The 19496-nt window shown below is 49.3% G+C and overlaps 1 protein-coding gene across 1 annotated transcript in view; it reads left to right on the top strand.

The window, feature by feature from the left end:
- The window catches only part of FER1L5 (fer-1 like family member 5), a 92130-nt gene that overhangs the window by 51153 nt on the left and 21481 nt on the right, over positions 1-19496 (top strand). Inside the window, exons 32-40 of the mRNA XM_034759524.1 lie at positions 1760-1941; positions 2044-2202; positions 9918-10016; positions 10947-11108; positions 11387-11670; positions 12428-12453; positions 16696-16769; positions 16903-17001; positions 18164-18295. Coding sequence (XP_034615415.1) covers positions 1760-1941; positions 2044-2202; positions 9918-10016; positions 10947-11108; positions 11387-11670; positions 12428-12453; positions 16696-16769; positions 16903-17001; positions 18164-18295 — 1217 coding nt within the window. The remainder of the gene's footprint in view (positions 1-1759; positions 1942-2043; positions 2203-9917; positions 10017-10946; positions 11109-11386; positions 11671-12427; positions 12454-16695; positions 16770-16902; positions 17002-18163; positions 18296-19496) is intronic.

Genomic DNA, 19496 nt, shown 5'->3' with positions numbered 1-19496 from the left:
GCCTCAGACCTTCCCTGCTCTACCCCACCCATCTCCTGGCACCCCCAGATCATAACGCCTGGGAGCCTAACACAAATAACCCCTGGTATAACCCTCCAAGGCCAGACAGGTTCCCCCTGTTGGGCATGGGAGCTCTGAATGGCCTACGCTGTACAAACAGTGGCCCTATGGGTTCCCTGCTGCTGGATGTACACTGTCCAACGGGCTGCATGGTGCCCCTCAGATAGGCCAATTCTACATCTCTCCCACGCCGCTATGTCCAGACGGGAATACTGAGACGCTGCCCGCTCTGACGGATTCCTACAGGACTGGAGTGGACGTGTTATTCCTTGACTTTAGCAAAGCTTTTGATACGGTCTCCCACAGTATTCTTTCCAGCAAGTTAAAGAAGTATGGGCTGGATGAATGGACTATAAGTTGGATAGAAAGCTGGCTAGATCGTCGGGCTCAACGGGTAGTGATCAATGGCTCCATGTCTAGTTGGCAGCTGGTATNAGGGGTCGGTCCTGGGGCCGGTTTTGTTCAATATCTTCATTAATGATCTGGAGGATGGCATGGACTGCACTCTCAGCAAGTTTGCAGATGACACTAAACTGGGAGGAGTGGTAGATACATTGGAGGGTAGGTATAGGATACAGAGGGACCTAGACAAATTAGAGGATTGGGCCAAAAGAAACCTGATGAGGTTCAACAAGGACAAGTGCAGAGTCCTGCACTTAGGACAGAAGAATCCCATGCACTGCTACAGACTAAGGACCGAATGGCTAGGCAGCAGTTCTGCAGAAAAGGACCTAGGGGTTACAGTGGACAAGAAGCTGGATATGAGTCGACAGTGTGCCCTTGTTGCCAAGAAGGCTAACGGCATTTTGGGCTATATAAGTAGGGGCATTGCCAGCAGATCGAGGGATGTGATCATTCCCCTCTATTCAGCATTGGTGAGGCCTCATCTGGAGTACTGTGTCCAGTTTTGGGCCCCACACTACAAGAAGGATGTGAAAAAATTGGAAAGAGTCCAGCGGAGGGCAACAAAAATTATTAGGGACCAGGAGCACATGACTTATGAGGAGAGGCTGAGGGAACTGGGATTGTTTAGTCTGCAGAAGAGAAGAATGAGGGGGGATTTGGTAGCTGCTTTCAACTACCTGAAAGGGGGTTCCAAAGAGGATGGATCTAGGGCAGGTTTTCACTACGTGGGGGGTCCATTTAAGATACGAATTCGACCTATCGGAGCCGACTTACCCCGGTGTGAGGACGGCGGCAAAATCGATCTCCGCGGCTCCCTGTCGACGGCGCTTACTCCCACCTCTGCTGGTGGAGTAAGAGTGTCGATTCGGGGATCAATTGTCACGTCCCGACGAGACGCGATAATTCGATCCCCGAGAGATCGATTTCTACCCGCCGATTCAGGCGGGTAGTGTAGACCTAGCCCTAGACTTTTCTCAGTGGTACCAGATGACAGAACAAGGAGTAATGGTCTCAAGTTGCAGTGGGGGAGGTCTTGGTTGGATATTAGGAAAGACTATTTCACTAGGAGGGTGGTGAAGCACTGGAATGGGTTACCTAGGGAGGTGGTGGAATCTCCATCCTTAGAGGTTTTTGAGGCCCAGCTTGAGAAAGCCCTGACTGAGATGATTTAGTTGGGGATTGGTCCTGCTTTGAGCAGGAGGTTGGACTAGATGACCTCCAGAGGTCTCTTCCAACCCTGAGATTCTATGAATCTATGACTGAACAGCTCGTCTCTCCCGTCTCCTTCCCCCAGATCCCTATGCCCACGTGTCCTTCCTGCACAGGAGCCAGCGCACACAGACCTTGACTGCCACCTTGAGCCCCAGCTGGGACCAGACCCTCATCTTCGACCATGTGCTGATTTATGGAGACCCCCAGGCCACCCGGCAGGACCCGCCACTGGTGGTTTTGGAGTTGTTTGACCGGGATATCATTGTAAGTGCGAGATCCCAGGGAAGGGGGTAAAGGAGAAGCAGGTGAAGGGGATCTGCAGGCCCATGACTCGCATGATCTGATCACGTCTCCTCTTTATATTAGGACAAGGATGACTTCCTGGGGAGGAGCATGTGTTCCCCACTGGTATGTCTGGATCTCGGATCCCGACACGTCCCCCGCCTCCAGTTGTATCCAATCACAAAGCAACAGAAGGAAGCGGGCGAGCTCTTAGCTGCCTTTGAGCTCCTATTGGATCCCAAGGTAAAAGGGGTGTGTGTTTTATTGGGGGGGGAGGTGTTTGCACAAGCTGAGGGGAGGGGTCACAAGCACTTTGGAGGACAGGACTAGAATTCAAAATGACCTTGACAAATTGGAGAGCTGGTCTGCAATCAACATGCTGAAATTCAGTAGCGATCAGGGCAAAATACTGCGTGTAGAAGGAAAACTCAAATGCACAAATACAAACGGGGAATAACTGGTTAGGTGGTAGTACTGGCTAGGTGAAAAGGATCTGGGGGTTATAGTGGCTCACACATTGAATATGAGTCAACAGTGTGATAGTGCAAAAAAGGCTCTCCCTTGTAGATTGAGCCCATTACTTCTTGTCCTGCCTTCAGTGGACATGGCGAACAATTGGTCACCGTCCTCTTTATTACTGAAATCTGGTGGGCTGATTCCCATGACTGGAATGTTAAAATCAATGGTTATAACCTATTTAGGAAGGAGTAAGTGGGCAAAAAATGTATGTCAGAAATGGCATTATCTGCTTCTGAGTTGCTGATTATTTGGAAGAGAACATTCTTGAATGCTTATGGATCAATGTTCTAATGGCTAAAGCACAAGATGAGGTATTAGTTGGTGTCTGCAACCAACCACCAAATCCCACAAATGAACAGGATAACTGCTTCCTTACGCACCTATCTACAATGTGTAGGGGGAAACTATATCATCATGGGGGACTTCAATCTGAATGGCACATGCTGAAAGTCTCATGCTGCCAGAACTAGAACATCCTTGAAATTTCTAAATATTAGAGATGACAATTTCCTAACTCAAAAAGTGCTGCATCCAAGACAGAGAATTCTATATTAGACCTGGTCTTGACAGATAAAGAAAAACTGATCACAGAACTAAATATTAATGGTAACTTATGATCATGACTTGATCACCTTTATAATGTACAAACAGAATGAAGTCCAGACCAGTGATATATATACTTGGTATTGTAAAATGGCCAAATTCACAAAACTGAAAACAATCATCTGCAAGTATTTCATCCAAAAAATGTGGATGGTAAGTGGGAATTGTTTAAGAACACATTACTAGATGCCCAAAAAGGCACAATCCCAAAATTGAAGAAGAAGGCCATACTGGTTTTAAAAAAATGACCTGGTTTAGAGGGGAAATTAAGGCAGTTATAAAAAAATAAAATAAATAAATGGAAGAAAGGAGAAGTTGATAACAAGTGAATATAAATCAGAAGCTATAAATTGTAGAAAATTGATAAGGGAAGCAAAGGGACAGAAGGAGACGTCTATGACCAGCAGAGTTAAGGACAATAAGAAGGAGCTTTTTAAGTATTTTAGGAACAAAAAAGTATCCTGACAATTGTATTGGTCCCTTACTAGATGGAAATGGTACAACCATCAATAATAATGCAGAAAAGGCAGAAGTGTTCAATAACTATTTCTGTTCTCTATTTGGGAAAAAACCAGATGTAGTGTCATCATGTGAGAACACTCTTTCCATTCCACTAGTATCTCATGAGGGTGTTAAACAGCAACTACTAAAGTTAGACATTTTTAAATCAGCAAATCCAGATAACTTTCTGTGACCGTTCTCAGGGTACCCCGGACTGTGAGTCACCTTGTGGCCCCCCCTGTCTTCAGTGAGAAGGAGTCTTGCTTGTGCTTCACTGGGTGTCATCTCCCGATACCACCAGCCTGTTAGCATTCTCCTCTGGGCTATACTAGACCTTACTTGGCCTTACAGGTTAATAACCCCAGATCCCAACGCCCTTTGAAGCATTCCCCGGCCGAGCCTATAGCCCCATCCCCTGAACACTCACAGAAATACCAGGGAAGGACCAATGTACACACCAGCCTGTCTGATTCAGCTGACACTCAGCACCTTGCTTAACATCACAGCACTGAGATATATTAATAGTGAAAACAAGAATAAGTTTATTATCAAAGATTCAAGGTTCAAGTGATAGTACGAATATTGGAAACAAATGGTTACATATAAAGCTAAATCAGAACATGCCTTCTAGAGACTAAACTTAACTAACAAGTTAACCACCTGTCCAAAGAAGTTCATCTCACCCCAAAGTGCTTTGCAGCTTTTCAGTCAAGGTTGGCTGAGATCCCATTTTCACGAATACAGACGCACTATCCGTTTACTTCCTAGGTGAAGGGTAAAGGGGTGTCGTCTTTGCCTTCTACTTATAATCTCCAAAGTTCATTGCCTGTGCTCAGAGACACAATAACCACCCCTGGTTTATTTTTCCATGCACTGCTTCCCTGTTGACTGCATATTTAAGTAGGCTAGAGTACAGTGTGTTAGCATACAATGCTTCGTTTCCATCCTGGCAGAGAGACAGGGGAATAAACATCTCTTGTCTGACAGAAAACCTGCTTTTTTCACCTCTGCCGGTGACTCAGACCTTGATACAGACTCTAAGAACATATCTTCAATCTATGTACATAACTCCTTATGTACATACATTTCACAGTGATATTAATGACCAGTGTGACACAGGCTTTCATTTGCGACCTCACAAGACATTCTGTGGCAAACCAGAATGTATATAACAGAATCAGGACATTCCTGTAACCCCCTTGCCTGTTGGCATTAAGGGGTTTTGGGGTCACATTTGCATCCAAGAGTTTTAAAAGAGCTGGCTGAGGAGCTCGCTTGACTGTTCATGTTGATTTTCAATAAGTCTTGGAATACCAGGCATGTTCCATGGAAGAAAGCTAAAGTTGTGCCAATATTTAAAAAGAGTATGACCCAGGTAATTGTAGGCCTGTCAGTCTGGGACCAATCCCGGGCAAGATAATGGAGCTGTTGATATGGGACTCGATTAATAAAGAATTAATGGAGGGTAATATACTTCATGCCAATCAACATGGGTTTATGGAAAATAGATACTGTCAAACTAACTTGATATCCTTTTCTGATGCGATTATAAATTTGGTTGCTAAAGGTAATAGTGTTGATATAATATACTTAGACTTTTGTAAATCATTGACTTGGTACTGCATAACATTTTGATTAAAAAACTAAAACAATATAAAATTAACATGGCACTCAGTAAATGGATTAAAAACCGACTAAGTGATAGGTCTCAAAATGTAATTGTAAATGGGGAATCATCATTGACCGGGTGTATTTTTAGTGGGGCCCTGCAGGGATCAGTTCTTGGCCCTACGCTATTTAACATGTTTTGAATGACCTGGAAGAAAACATAAAATCATCCCTGATAAAGTTTGCAGATGACACACAAACTGGGGGAGTAGTAAATCACAAAAAAGACAGGTCACTGATATAGAGCGACCTGAATCACTTGGTAAGCTGGACGCAAACAAACAATATGTGTTTTAATACAGCTAAATGTAAATGTGCACATCTGGGAACGAAGAACGTAGGCCATACTTACAGGCTGGGGGACTCTGTCCTGGGAACCAGGGACTCTGAAAAAGATTGGGGGGGTCACGGTGGATAATCAGTGGAACATGAGCTCCCAGTGTGATGATGTGGCCGAAAGGGCTAATGCGCTCCTTGGATGGATAAACAGGGGAATCTCAAGTAGGAGCAGAGAGGTTATTTCACCTCTGTATTTGGCACTGGTGCAACCGCTGCTGGGATCCTGTGTTCAGTTCTGAAGCCCACAATTCAAGAAGGATGTTGATAAATTGGAGAGGGTGCAGAGAAGAGCCATGAAAATTATTAAAGGATTAAAAAACCTGCCTGAGAGTGATAGACTCAAGGAGCTCAATCTTTTTAGCTTGTCAAAGAGAAGATGACTTAATTGCAGTCTAAAAGTACCTATATGGGGAACAAATGTTTAATAATTGGGCTTCTCATTCTAGCAGAGGAAGGTCTAACACAATCCAATGGCTGGAAGTTGAAGCTAGACAAATTCAGACTGCAAAGAAGTGGAAGCTTGGACAGATGACTAGGAAGGAGTATTAAAATATTGCTCCAGCATGTAGGGGAGTAATCAGGAAGGCCAAAGCACAGCTGGAGTTGCAGTTAGCAAGGGTTTGAAGGGTAACAAGAAGGGTTGCTACAGGTATGTTAGCAACAAGAAGGTGGTCAGGGAAAGTGTGGGCCCCTTACTGAATGGGGGAGGCAACCTAGTGACAGAGGATATGGAAAAAGCTGAAGTACTCAATGCTTTTTTTGCCTCGGTCGTCACAGACAAGGTCAGCTCCCAGACTGCTGCACTGGGCAGCACAGTATGGGGAGGAAGTGAGCTGCCCTCAATGGTAAAAGACAGGGCCGCCTCCAGCATTTCCGCCGCCCCAAGCAAAAAAAAAATGCCGCGATCGGCGGCGGCAATTGGAAAAAAAAAAAAGCTGTGATCGGCGGCGGCAGTTCAGCGGCAGGTCCTTCGCTCCTAGAGGGAGTGAGGGACCTGCCACCCCCGAATTGCCGCAGGTGCCGCCCCTCTTCCTTGGCTGCCCCAACCACCTGCTTGTTAAGCTGGTGCCTGGAGCCGGCCTTGGTGAAAGAACAGGTTAAGAACTATTTAGAAAAGCTGGACATGCCCAAGTCCATGGGGCCAGATCTAATGCATCTGAGGATGCTCAGGGAGTTGGCGGATGTGATTGCAGAGCCATTGGCCATTATCTTTGAAAATTAGTGGCAATCAGGGGAGGTCCCGGACGATTGGAAAAAGGATAATGTAGTGCCCATCTTTAAAAAAGGGAAGAAGGAGAATCTGGGGACTCACCTCAGTCCCTGGAAAAATCCTGGAGCAGGTGCTGAAGGAATCCATTTTTAAGCACTTGGAGGAGGGGAAGGTGATCATGGATTCACCAAGGGCAAGTCATGCCTGATGAACCTGATTGCCTTCTATGATGACATAACTGGCTCTGTGGATATGGGGAAAGCAGTGGACGTGATATACCTTGACTTTTGATACGGTCCCCCACAGTATTCTTGCCGGCAAGTTAAAGAAGTATGGATTGGATGAATGGACTAGAAAGTGGATAGAAAGATGGCTAGATTGTTGGGCTCAACAGGTAGTGATCAATAGCTCCATGTCTAGTTGGCAGCCAGTATCTAGTGGGGTGCCCCAGGGGTTGGTCCTGGGGCCAGTTTTGTTCAACATCTTCATTAATGAACTGGAGTATGGCGTGGACTGCACCCTCAGCAAGTTCACAGATGACACTAAGCTGGGGGGATAGGTAAATACACTGGAGGGTAGGGATAGGATCCAGAGTGACCTAGACAAATTGGAAGATTGAGCCAAAAGAAATCTGATGAGGTTCAACAAGGACAAGTGCAGAGTCCTGCACTTATGAAGGAAGAATCCCATGCACTGCTACAGGCTGGGGACTGACTGGCTAAGCGGCAGTTCTGCAGAAAAGGACCTGGGGATTACAGAGGACGAGAATCTGGATATGAGTCAGCAGTGTGCCCTAGTTGCAAGAAGGCTAATGGCACATTGGGCTGCATTAGTAGGAGCATTGCCAGCAGATCAAGGGAAGTGATTATTCCCCTGTATTCGGCATTGGTGAGGCCACATCTGGAGTATTGTGTCCAGTTTTGGGCCCCCCACTACAAGAAGGATGTGAACAAATTGGAGGAAGTCCAGTGGGGGGCAACATAAATGATCAGGGGGCTGGGGCACATGACTTATGAGGAGAGGCTGAGGGAACTGGGCTTGTTTAGTCTGCAGAAGAGAAGAGTGAGTTAGGATTTGATAGCAGCCTTCAACTACCTGAAGGGAGTTCCAAAGAGGATGGAGCTCGGCTGTTCTCAGTGGTGGCAGATGACAGAACAAGGAGCAATGGTCTCAAGTTGCAGTGGGGGAGATCTAGGTTAGATATTAGGAAACACTGTTTCACTAGGTGGGTGGTGAAGCACTGGAATGGGTTACCTAGGGAGGTGGTGGAATCTCCATCCTTAGAGGTTTTTAAGGCCCGACTTGACAAAGCCCTGGCTGGGATGATTTAGTTGGTGTTGGTCCTGCTTTGAGCAGGGGGTTGGACTAGATGACCTCCTGAGGTCTCTTCCAACCCTAATCTTCTATGATTCTATGAAATAAGGTGTAAATTTTTAACAGCGAGAGTAATTAACCATTGGAACAAATTACCAAGGGTTGTGGTGGATTCTCCATCACTGACCATTTTAAAATCAAGAGTGGATGTTTTCTAACAGATCTGCTCTAGGAATGACTGTGGCGCAGGCCTCTGGCCTGTGCGAAACAGGAGTTCAGACTAGATTATCACAATGGTTCCTTCTGGCCTTGGAATCCATGAATATTAATAACAGCCCTTAACATATTTGAAGACTGTTATCAGGTCCCCCCTCAGTCTGCTTTTCTCAATGCTAAACGTGCCCATTTTCTTTAACCTTTCCTCCTAGATAAGGTTTTCTAAATCTTGTATCATTTTTGTTGCTCTCCTCCAGATGCTTCCAATTTGTCCACATCTTTCCTTAAGTGTGGCACGTCTTTAAATATGTAAAAAGTTGTTATAAGGAAGATGGTGATTAACTGTCTTCCATTAGAGACACAAGGTGGGGGAGGTAATAACTTTTATTGGACCAACTTCTGTTGGCGAGAGAGCCAAGTTGTTGAGCCGCACAGAGCTCATCCTCGGGTGTGGAAAAGGCACCCCGAGTGTCCCAGCTAAACACAGGTTTGAACGGATAGTTCAGCGTAAGTAGTTAGCACACGTTCCAATGGACCATTCTAGGTGAAGTGGCCTGTTAACACCCCTGAAGTCACAGGACAAATAGGGGGATCAGTGGGTTACAGATTGTTGTAATAAACGATAAATCCAGTGTCTTTATTAAGACTTAATAAAATGCTGGATTAATGGTTTATTGGGGGTTACACTAGATGACCCTTGAGTCCCTTCTAACCCTACAATTCTATGACAATCTGTCCCTTCTAACTCTACAATCTGTAACCCACTTACCCCCTTTTTGTCCTGTGACTACAGGGGTCCCTTATAATATGTGCTATTTATGCTAAACTATCTGTTCAATCTTGTCTTTGGCTGTGACACTCGGAGAACCTTTCCCAGTGCTGAAGCTCTGGGCTTGAAAGCTTCTCTCTCATCAACAGGAATGGGTACAATAGAAGATATGACCTCACCCACCTTGTCTCTCTAATATCCTGGGACCGACACAGCTGCAACAACACTGTATACAGCTGTTTTACACGGCCACCAAGGGTAGGACAAGAAGGAATTGGCTTAGTTTGCAGCAAGCGAGATTTAGGTTCGATATTAGGAAAAACTTTCTAACTCTGAGGGGAGTTGAGCTCTGGAACAGGCTTCCAAGGGAGGTTGTAGAATCCCCGTCACTGGAGGTTTTGAAGACCAGGTGGGCAAACACTGTCAGGCCTGGTCTAGGTTTACTGGGTCCTGCCCCAGTGAGGGGGACGGACGAGATGCCCCGGGACTGGCAGACATCACATCACTCATCCTGATGGAGAATCTCAGGAGAGTTCCAACCGAACAGGTGTCTCCAACACAAAAGTTAAGCTCTACCTCAGCCTCTTTGCTGGCACTCCCAGGAATGGTGAGCAACAGCGACTGAGCCCCTTGGCCCATGTAGCAGGGTCCCTGAGGGCTGGAGGGGTCACTTTAGCACGGGGCACGATGTGGAAGCCAGAGGAATTGCCCTTGGCTGCCAGTCCTGGTCCTTCCCCGGCACGAAAGTCCTCTGTCCGTTTTGTACAAAGTGCAGCCAAGCCAGAGCATCACACAACAGCCTTGTCCTTCCCCTCCCAGGATGGTGCCCCAGGCCGCCTTCCCACCCCCTCCTGGAAGAACGGGGTCTACGTCATCCCTAGCGACATCCGGCCCACGCTGAGACTGATGGCCATTGAGGTGAGGGTGACAGCCAGGGCCCCTCTGCTCACGCAGACTCCAGGGCAGAAGCAGCTTGTTTGGTGGGAGGAGGAAACAAGCATCTGCTGCGGAGGGCACGATGCGTTGCCAGAGGCGATGCCTGTTACTGCCACAGATCCTGCCATGCCATTGGCGTCAACCACTATCTACCCCACAGGAGGGCCTTGCCAGCAGGGACTGGGGGACAGCGGGGATGGAGCTGGGAGGCCCCCTGCATGGGAACTGCTGCAGGCAGAGCTACGAAGATCAGACCAGCAGGTTGGGCAGAGGTCGATAGCCCCCAATGACCTGCAGGCGCTTCCCCTCCTGAGGGGAAAGGCTGCTGCTCCTCATCAGCATGGGGATGGAGACGCCCAGGAAGTCCCGCCCTGCTCATCGCCTGGGGGCCGGGGCGTGGTTGCCCCTCCAGTCTAGTCACCGTGTCACTTCCCTCCACCCTGCTTCTCTCTTTGGTTAACCCCAGCCCCTCATTCCTGACTGTAACTCTCCTGTCACCCAGAACCATCCCTTCCGCCTGGCACAAACACAGGCTGCAGCGTCTCCCTCTTCCCACCCACCACCTTGGCTGGCCAGGCAGGACATTGGTGGGAGTTTGTGCTGGGGAGCCACTGTCACCAGCCCCTCCATTGCCCTCTGTGCCCCAGAGCAGTCCAGCCCATTCATCTCCCTGCTGGGCGTCCAATACACTCAGGGGGTGGCCAGGTGAGTTTTTCTGGCCCGGCTGGCTTCTAAGCTCTGTTCTGATTCTGAAACAGAGCCACATCAGCAGCTTCACCCCTGGCATCTTTGCCAGTGGGACTGGTGCTGAATCCATGAGCGCAAACTTGGCCCAGCTGGGCCCAGCCCACCCCTCCTTCGTGACGTCCGTCCATGGTACAACCACACCATTCACCTCTTCCTCCCCTCCAGATCCTGGCCTGGGGCCTGCGGGGCCTGCAGAGCTACAACCTGCTGAGTGTCATGGCACCAAGCCTGGTGGTGGAGTGTGGAGGAGAGGCCATCCAGACGGCTCCCATCAGAGACCTCCACGAGAACCCCAACTTCCCAATCAATGTCTTCCTCATGAGAGTGGTGAGCAAGGCAGAAGCATGGGGCAGGGCGGCTCCACCCACTGCTTCTCAGCCACTTCCTTTCCTGCCTGCCTACATGGCTGGGTTGGGAGTCGGAGATGGTTGGAGAGTTCCAGGGACCACTTGATCCCACCGACCCACATCACCTCTAGCCCCGTGGCCGGCGTTGTCTGTCTGTCCATACAGTGCTCCATGGCTGAGTGTCTAGGTGCTGGCCCAGTTGCCTGCTCCTTCTGTTGCCTCCCCATGGAGCTCATGGACCTGCTTGCCGCCCCGCAGCACCTGCCCATGGAAGAAGATTTAATGCCCCCCATCGAGCTGAAGGTCGTGGACAACCGGGAGTTTGGGTACAAGCCAGTGGTGGGCCAGGCCAGCGTGAGATCCCTGCGCCAGTACATGTGCGAGCCATCCGCAGAGGGGCACCATCCCAGCCTGCCACCCCCAGGTACAGGCCAACCAATGAATCCCACTCACCATCCCCCATTCACCAGCCCAGCTCCCAGGACCTCTGGGGAACACTGTCTTTCTCCCATTGCTGGCAGGGACCTGCCAGACCCTCTCCTGTGGAACTATTAGGCCAAACCCCACGTTTCACTGGAGCCAGCCATCTGGCACCATTGGCTCTGCCGGGCCGGGGTCCAGCATGGTGCCCGTGTGCTCTAACAGAAATGCTGCAGACCCCGCCCCCCATTGCCCATGGAATCTTTTCACCCTGGGGTGCGAGGACTGCACATCCCCCAACATTAAAACTAAAGAAAGATGTATTCCTAGTGAGGATATAGCTGGGATCTGCAGTCCCCTGCTATTCCGGTCGTGGGGGGCCCACCCACCACCCCACAGCTCTGCCAGTGGCCCTCACTTCCAAGCCCCAGCCCCCGGCTAGCCCAGCCCTGAGCTCCCCACACACAGCGGTGCCGATGCCAATCAATCCTCGCCTTGAACAGCCTGCCTGTGAGAAACCAACCGTGCCTTCCCATGAGCCGGGCCTGTCAGTTGCTAAATGCTGGGTTACTTTTGCAATGTAAAGAAATGCTGCCTAGGACCTGGGTTCTGAATAACCACACTGAGCCCTTGCGGGAGTCCACTTTGACTCCTGCCCTCAGGTGGTGGCAAGGTTACGCAGTCACCAGTGGCTGATTCCTAGACATTCAGGCCAGATGGGTCCAGTGTGATCAGGCAGCCGGTCCGGTCCGGCCTAGCCAGGCCAGAGAGCCTCCCCCAGCCATTCCTGCTTTCCGAGCTGGGAGGACCTGGGGATATTTCAATATTGTCATTAATTCCATGTCTCTTTTCTTCCCCTCCCTTCCCTGCCCTGCACAGTAGCTCCCAAGGGGAAGATCGCGAAGGTGAGTGCTACTCTCCAGTAACCCAGAGCCACCTGCATGCTGGGCCCCCTCTCTCTGCAGCACTCATGTCCTGCTCCCACAGGGGGTGGCACCCGGTGCCATGGGCACCACTGACCTCAGTGCAGATACAGCGCGGGGTGACCCAGGCCTCTGCCCTGCTTTAACCCTTAGGGGTCCTCTCAGTGCAGTTCAATGCTGCATCCCATGAGATCACATCTGCACCTCACTCCAAGGTGCATTGGCTTTGTGCTCGCATAGCCGGCTCTTAACTGGTCTGAGGGGCTCTCCCTAAAGGGCCCTATGAGACAGTATCATCTAGGGGTTAGGGCAGGGGGACAGAAGTCAGGCGATCTGGGGTGTATACCCAGCTCTGCCACAGACTTGCTGTCCAACTTTGGACCTGTGCCGTCCACGCTCTGTGCCTCAGTTTCCCCACCTGTAAAACTACGATACTACTGACCTACCTCATGGGAGGGGGAGGTTTGTGAGGCGTCACGAATTAATGCTCGTCAAGCACTGTGAGCTGCTTGGACAGGAGAAAGGGGTTGTCTGGGTATAGGCTTGACAGAATCGATTGTAATTGAATTGTGAAATTCCAAAAATTAAAGCTTTATAGCCAATAAAACACAAATTGTCAACATCTCCAGTCAAAATATACCACGTCAATCTCCTGAAATCAAACTCAACACGGCCCCAAGCAGCGTTTCCCTTACTTTGCCTAGCTGCACATTTCAATTGCTATCCCTGGAAACATTTTTTCATCAGTTTGCATGTGTACAGTGGAATGGGCATTTACTGACATTTACCAATAAAAATCCAATCCATGGATGCTAGAGGGGAGGGAGGCTGGGATCCAGGTCAGGTATTTAGCTGATCAAATCAGCAAATTTCACCTGGACTTCAGCTGACAGCTGGAAGGGGATGGTCTCCACTCAGCCTCTAGCCAGAGCAGCTGCTCAGATGTCCCTCCTCCAGCAGCAAGTCACTGCTGCTGGGGCCCGCATGGCTCAGGAGCCAAGTGTGGATGAGCAGGAGTGACTATCTACAGAGCTCTCCTCTACAATATTGCCAGGCCTTCATATGTGCATTGCTCAGCCTGGATCATTGGTAGCGCCCTGCCAAAGCTAACGAGCAGAACGCCAGCTGCAGGAAAAGGTACCCTATACCCACATGCCTCCCTTGGGTTACCACTCCCCACAAGGGCCCTGCAGACTTTCCAGCTGGCCTGGCCAGTCCTCCACTTACCAGAGAGATGTGAGATGGCTCCTAAAACAGTGGTTCCCAAACTTTAACAACCTGTGAACCCCTTTCACTAAAATGTCAAGTCTCACGAACCCCCTCCCAAAAATGAATATTTCCAGGGATTTTCTCCTTTACCTGAGTATAAATTATAAAAAGAAGTGATCTTGGAAATATAAAATGTGTTTTTATGACATGCTTATTACACACTATTTATTATTAATTGTTATTTATCATTACAGTATTTGTATTACATTATGAAAACAGCAACACTCTTCCAAGATCTCACTTTCGTAGCTTGTATCACTTTGAATAAGCCTGTTATAAGTCAATGCTCCTATGTTTCATCAAGGAGTATCAGCTGTGAAAAGCAGGAAGGGATTTAAGAAGCCAACTCAAAGAGTTCCTCCTACACAAGCATTCAGGTCTTGAGCAGTCCAGGCAAACAACGCACGTTACAACAAAGCTCAAACTAGTTCTTCATAATAATTTTAAAAACAATACTAGCTGCTTATTTATTTTAAAAACAGCAAAAAATATCCACCTCCCTTTCCATTTCTTATAAGGAGTTTTGAAGTTTAAATCTCCTCAGTGTGATAGATGCGCTTGCTTTGATCTACTTAGCTCTTGGAAATCCAGAGGCTCCGGGCTGCTTGCCCCGTGCGGTCCGAGGTCCCTATGGACAGCTCTGTCCGCCATTAGGGAATTTTTTCCCAAGAACCCCCTGTAACACTTCGTGAACCCAACCCCAGTTTGGGAACCACTGTCCTAAAATGTCTCCGAAGCCCTCCATGGAACTCTGGGGGTCACGTCCTGAGCCATCAGGAGCCCAGCAGAGGGGCAGCATGTAGTGGGCCGGGCAGGAGCTGATCAGGTGTATGACGGATCCCCCTGGGTGCAACCGGGAACTGGGATGCCACTAAGCCCTCTGTCTGTCCAGCCTGAGCTCCCTCTCGCACTGTGCTGCAGTGACAAGCTGCAGATTGCTCCTGATCCTACACTCCCACCAGCATTCACACAGGCAGGGACACACCCAGCTGCAGTTACATGCAGGTTCTGGCTGGCCGCTGCATGAACTGACAGTAGAGAGACTGCAGCCCAACCCCCCTCACCCCCAGCTCCCCAGCCTAGGACCCCAGAGCTGGACCGTCCTGCCCTGCTCACGTTTTGGCCAGTATATGGGCTTAATACCCAGTCTGCCTCTCCCTCAATGTGAAGAGAACAATGCACACTTGTGTTAACCAAGCTGAGATTTCCCCCAAGGCACACTGGCTTTGATTAAAACATAAAACAAGTTTATTAGCCACTAAAAGATAGATTTTAAGTCATTATAAGTGATCGCAAACAGATCAAAGTAGATTACCATAAGAAATAAAACAAAAACACAAACTGAGCTTAACATACTAGATAGATTGGATATGAGTTAGCGGTTTCTCACCCTGAGTGATGGTACAAGCAGGCTTGCAGAGTCTTAAGGCACAAGCTGTATTTGCTTTGCATCTTGGGTTCCACAGGTTTTCATACATGGGCTAAAAATCCCTTTAAAAGATAGAAGAAGATAGAATCATAGGACTGGAAGGGACCTGGAGTGGTCTTCTAGTCCAGTCCCCTGCACTCAAGTCAGGACTAAGTATCTAGACCAGTGGTCTCCAAAGTGGGGGAGTCCGAGTGGCTTTTTTTTTTTTGCTTTGGCGCGGCAGGGGGTGCATGCTCAAAATTTTTTTACTGATGGGGTGCGCGATCAAAAAATTTGGAGACCACTGATCTAGACCATCCCTGACAGGTGTTTGTCTAACCTGCTCTTAAAAATCTCCAATGATGGAGATTTCACAACTTCCCTGGGTAATTTATTCCAGTGCTTAACCACCCTGACAGTTCAGAAGTTTTTCCTAATGTCCAACTTAAACCTCCCTTGCTGCAATTTAAGCCCATTGCTTCTTGTCCTGTCCTCAGAGGTAAAAGAGAACAATTTTTCTCCCTCCTCCTTGCAACAACCTTTTATGTAACTGAAAACTGTTATCAGGTCCCTTCTCAGTCTTCTCTTCTTCAGACTAAACAAACCCAATTTTTTTCATTCTTCCCTTGTAGGTCGTGTTTTCTAGACCTTTAATCATTTTTGCTGACTCTCTCCAATTTGTCCACATCTTTCCTAAAATGTGGCGCCCAGAACTGGACACACTACTTCAGTTGAGGCCTAATCAGTGCGGAATGGAGCAGAAGAATTACTTCTCATGTCTTGCTTACAACACTCCTGCTAATACAGCCCAGAATGATGTTTGCTTTTTTTGGCATCAGTGTGGCACTTTTGATTCATATTTAGCTTGTGATCCACTATGACTCCGATCCCTTTCCGCAGTACTCCTTCCTAGGCAGCCATTGCCCATTTTGTGCCTGGCTCCAGTACTTCCCCCAGTTCAGCATTTGTTCCTCAGGTGTTTCCAGGGGGGGGAGTGAAGAACAGGTGATGCCACTCCCTGCCTTATATAAGTTTTAAACTTGGTTCCCAGACCAGTGTGTGGAAAAATACAGGCATCCCAAATGGAGCCCAGAGTCATGTGGTCTGGTCACATGCCCTTGCATACTTTGCTGAATCACAGCAGCCATTGCTTACAGGCTGTCTGGAACGTTTCCAGGAAGGTTACGTTCTTCCAGGGCCCATTGTCTTTGCTGATGGGCCATCAGCACGGTCTGGCTTTTTCATTGTTGTACCTGAAAGGCTAATTGTGGGTCTCACCCAGAGTCAGCACATTTGAAATACAGATGCACAGTCAATATTCATACCTTCAGATACAAAAATGATCCATGCATACAAATAGGATAATCATATTCAGGAAATTGTAACTTTTCCAGTGACACCTCACGTGACCCATCCTGTATAAAATGCGTCATAATTATGCCATAATCATATCATAATAACATCACTGTGAGGAATATGGGGGGCAGTGTCATAAGGTGTATTAAACTCCTTGGGAATGACACATTTGTCTCCCCTCATCTCCGCAGATGCTGGGCAGGATGGCTGCCGAGTCGTGGCTTCGAACCACACTGAGAGCAGAGAAGGTGGGTTTCACAGAGGGGTCAGGGAGGAAATTGGAGCAGCAGCCCCCCTGCCCAGTGGGATAGCAGCTCTCAGCAGCAGTGCGACAGAGACGCCTGCATTTCCCACTGGTTAGCAAGGCTCACGCTGCTCTTCCTTCCGTTCTTCCCCAGGAGGAGGAGTGTGTCGACTGGTGGAGCAAGTTCTATGCTGCCACGGGGGATCTGGCAAAGAGCGGCGGCTACCTGCAGACAGGGCTGGACAGCCTAAAGGTGTGCACCTGGCTGGCGGTCGCACGTGGTAGAACCTGGACCAGGGGTTGCAGAGAGGGGTCTCCCCTCTGTTCTGGGGATGACGACTGTCCTGACCCAGGTGGAATCTGCCTTCTGCAGGCCAGAGAGTTCCCCACAGCCAGCCAGGCTGGCCCCGGTCTGGCCCTCAGACAGATGGACAAGGAGGCTATTTCTCCCCTTGTCCCGGGAGCTCTGTGGGGAATCAGAGCTGGGCTTTTCCTGGCTGGCCACAAGGGCTTTCCCTCATTAGCTAGACTCCACAGTAGTCACGGTGGAGAGGCTGTGTTGCTCTTAGCCAGGCAGGCCTTGGCACACAAACAGGATGCCATGTCCTTCCTCATTCCCTGTCCAGAACTGTACATTGCCTTTATACAGCTGCCACGCTCCACCCCAGAAGTGGCTGCATTTCTGTGATGGGTGAAGTGGTTTAGGGACCAGTAATTCCCAGACTGGTAGGTTGGGCTCTGTAAGACTGTAAAATATTGTAACAAATACGTGTCCTCGTGACAGAACAAGGAGCAATGGTCTCAAGTTGCAGTGGGGGAGGTTTAGGTTGGATATTAGGAAACACTGTTTCACTAGCAGGGTGGTGAAGCACTGGAATGGGTTCCCTAGGGAGGTGGTGGAATCTCCTTCCTTAGAGGTTTTTAAGGTCAGGCTTGACAACGCCCTGGCTGGGATGATTTAGTTGGGGATTGGTCCTGTTTTGAGCAGGGGGTTGGACTAGATGACCTCCTGGGGCCCTTCCAACCCTGATAGTCTATGATTCCATGACTGTGCTGCTCTCCGGGCTTCTCAGCAGCCTCATGGAGAGAATGCAGAGCCCCTGCCCTACAAGCACAGCTAACCATGGATCTCTCGTCGGCGGGATGGGGCGTATGACGTAGTCACAGCTGGCCAGTTCTGATTGGATCCAACTGAGGGTAGTTGGGCACCCCCTGCTAGCCTGGTCAATCACAATGGTGCCAGTGGAGGACAGTCCAGGCTCCTGCTGCTGTAGAAATCTGCCTCTGGGGGATCCACCCTGCGGGCACGTCCTTTTCCTCCCTGGCTCAGTACCAGCCCTCGCTGACCCCACGGCCCAGACTCCGCACGACTGAGATGTTAGTGTCCAAAGCCTGAGCCTGTGGTTCCTTGGCAGGTCTATAACTGTGAGTTGGAGGCTGTGCCGGAGTTCCAGGGCCTGCAGGATTTCTGCCAGACCTTCAGGCTGTACCGTGGGCGGGTGCGGGAGGAGGCCAGCGAAGACCCCCTGGTGGTCGGGGAATTCAAGGTGAGAACCAGGCGCCAGGTGTTTGGCCTTTTGTGGGTTTCATTGCGAAGCTCCCAGAGTGTATCAACAAGGTCCCACCCTCAGCAGCTCCCCCTCAGCAGCCCAGTCTAGACATCAGAGGAGCTGGACACAGGGGAGCAAAGGGGCTGGTGAGCTGAGGTCTAGTGACAAATTCTCAGCCTTCATGCAGCACTGTGTGTGCCATCTACAGAGTACAACGCTCCCAGTGCCTGCTGTGGCATTACGCCCCCATATGCTTCACAGAGAGATTGTTATGATAGGATTATGGCATAACTCTGGTGTATTTTATACAAAATAAGTCCTGTGAGAGATCATTGGAAAGGTTGTGATTTACTGAATGCGATTATCCTATTTGTGTGCATGTATCATGTCTGTATCTGAAGTTAGGAATGTTGTCTGGGTATCTATTACAAGTGTGTTTACACCTGGGGAACGCCCACCAGACAGAATGCAATCAGTCTAGATGGCTGGCTGTGAGGAAGAGCCATTAGGGAGAACAATAGGTCTTAGAAGATGCTAATCTCCCACTGGGGCACCTTCCTAAGGAACAACCAGCCTCTGACTCATGGCTGCTATGGCCCTACAGAGACATGTGACCAAGTCACCTGGTAATGGAATCCATCTTGGAACACCAGTGTTTTTCCACTGTCTGGCATGGGAACAAAGGGTTCCCACCATGTGCAAAAGCTATTTCAGGCAGGGGAGTGACATCATCTTGGTTCCTTCTTCACCCAACTCCCCACCCAAGGAAGAAGGCTGCTGGAAACACCTGAGAAATAAAGAGACGGGGGAGGGGGGAGGGGGGACTGAGCCCAGGCCAGAGGGTGTCTGGCCTGTGAAAGGAATATCTGGAGTTTTAAGCTGCAAGCAAGTCTCTGCAAATCTGCCTAAAACAACATTTAGGGTGAGAATGTGCTGCTTATAACCAGTTTCTATAGTATATTAAGCTTAGATTGCGTGTTGGCTTTATTTGCTAGGTAATCTGCTTTGATCTGTTTGCTGTCCTTTAGAATCACTTACAGTCAGGGCCGGCTCCAGGCACCAGCTGAGCAAGCTGGTGCTTGGGGCGGCAGATTGTTGGAGGCGGCATTCCGCCCAACCCTAGGGCGGCACGGCCGCTTTTTTTTTTTTTTTTTCTTGTTCCGCTCCGCCGCCCCCTACAGGGCGGCCGGAGCGGAAC

This window comes from Trachemys scripta, chromosome 2, assembly GCF_013100865.1.
Source record: "Trachemys scripta elegans isolate TJP31775 chromosome 2, CAS_Tse_1.0, whole genome shotgun sequence".
NCBI lineage: Eukaryota > Metazoa > Chordata > Testudines > Emydidae > Trachemys > Trachemys scripta.
This window is presented reverse-complemented; position numbering and strand designations above follow the sequence as displayed.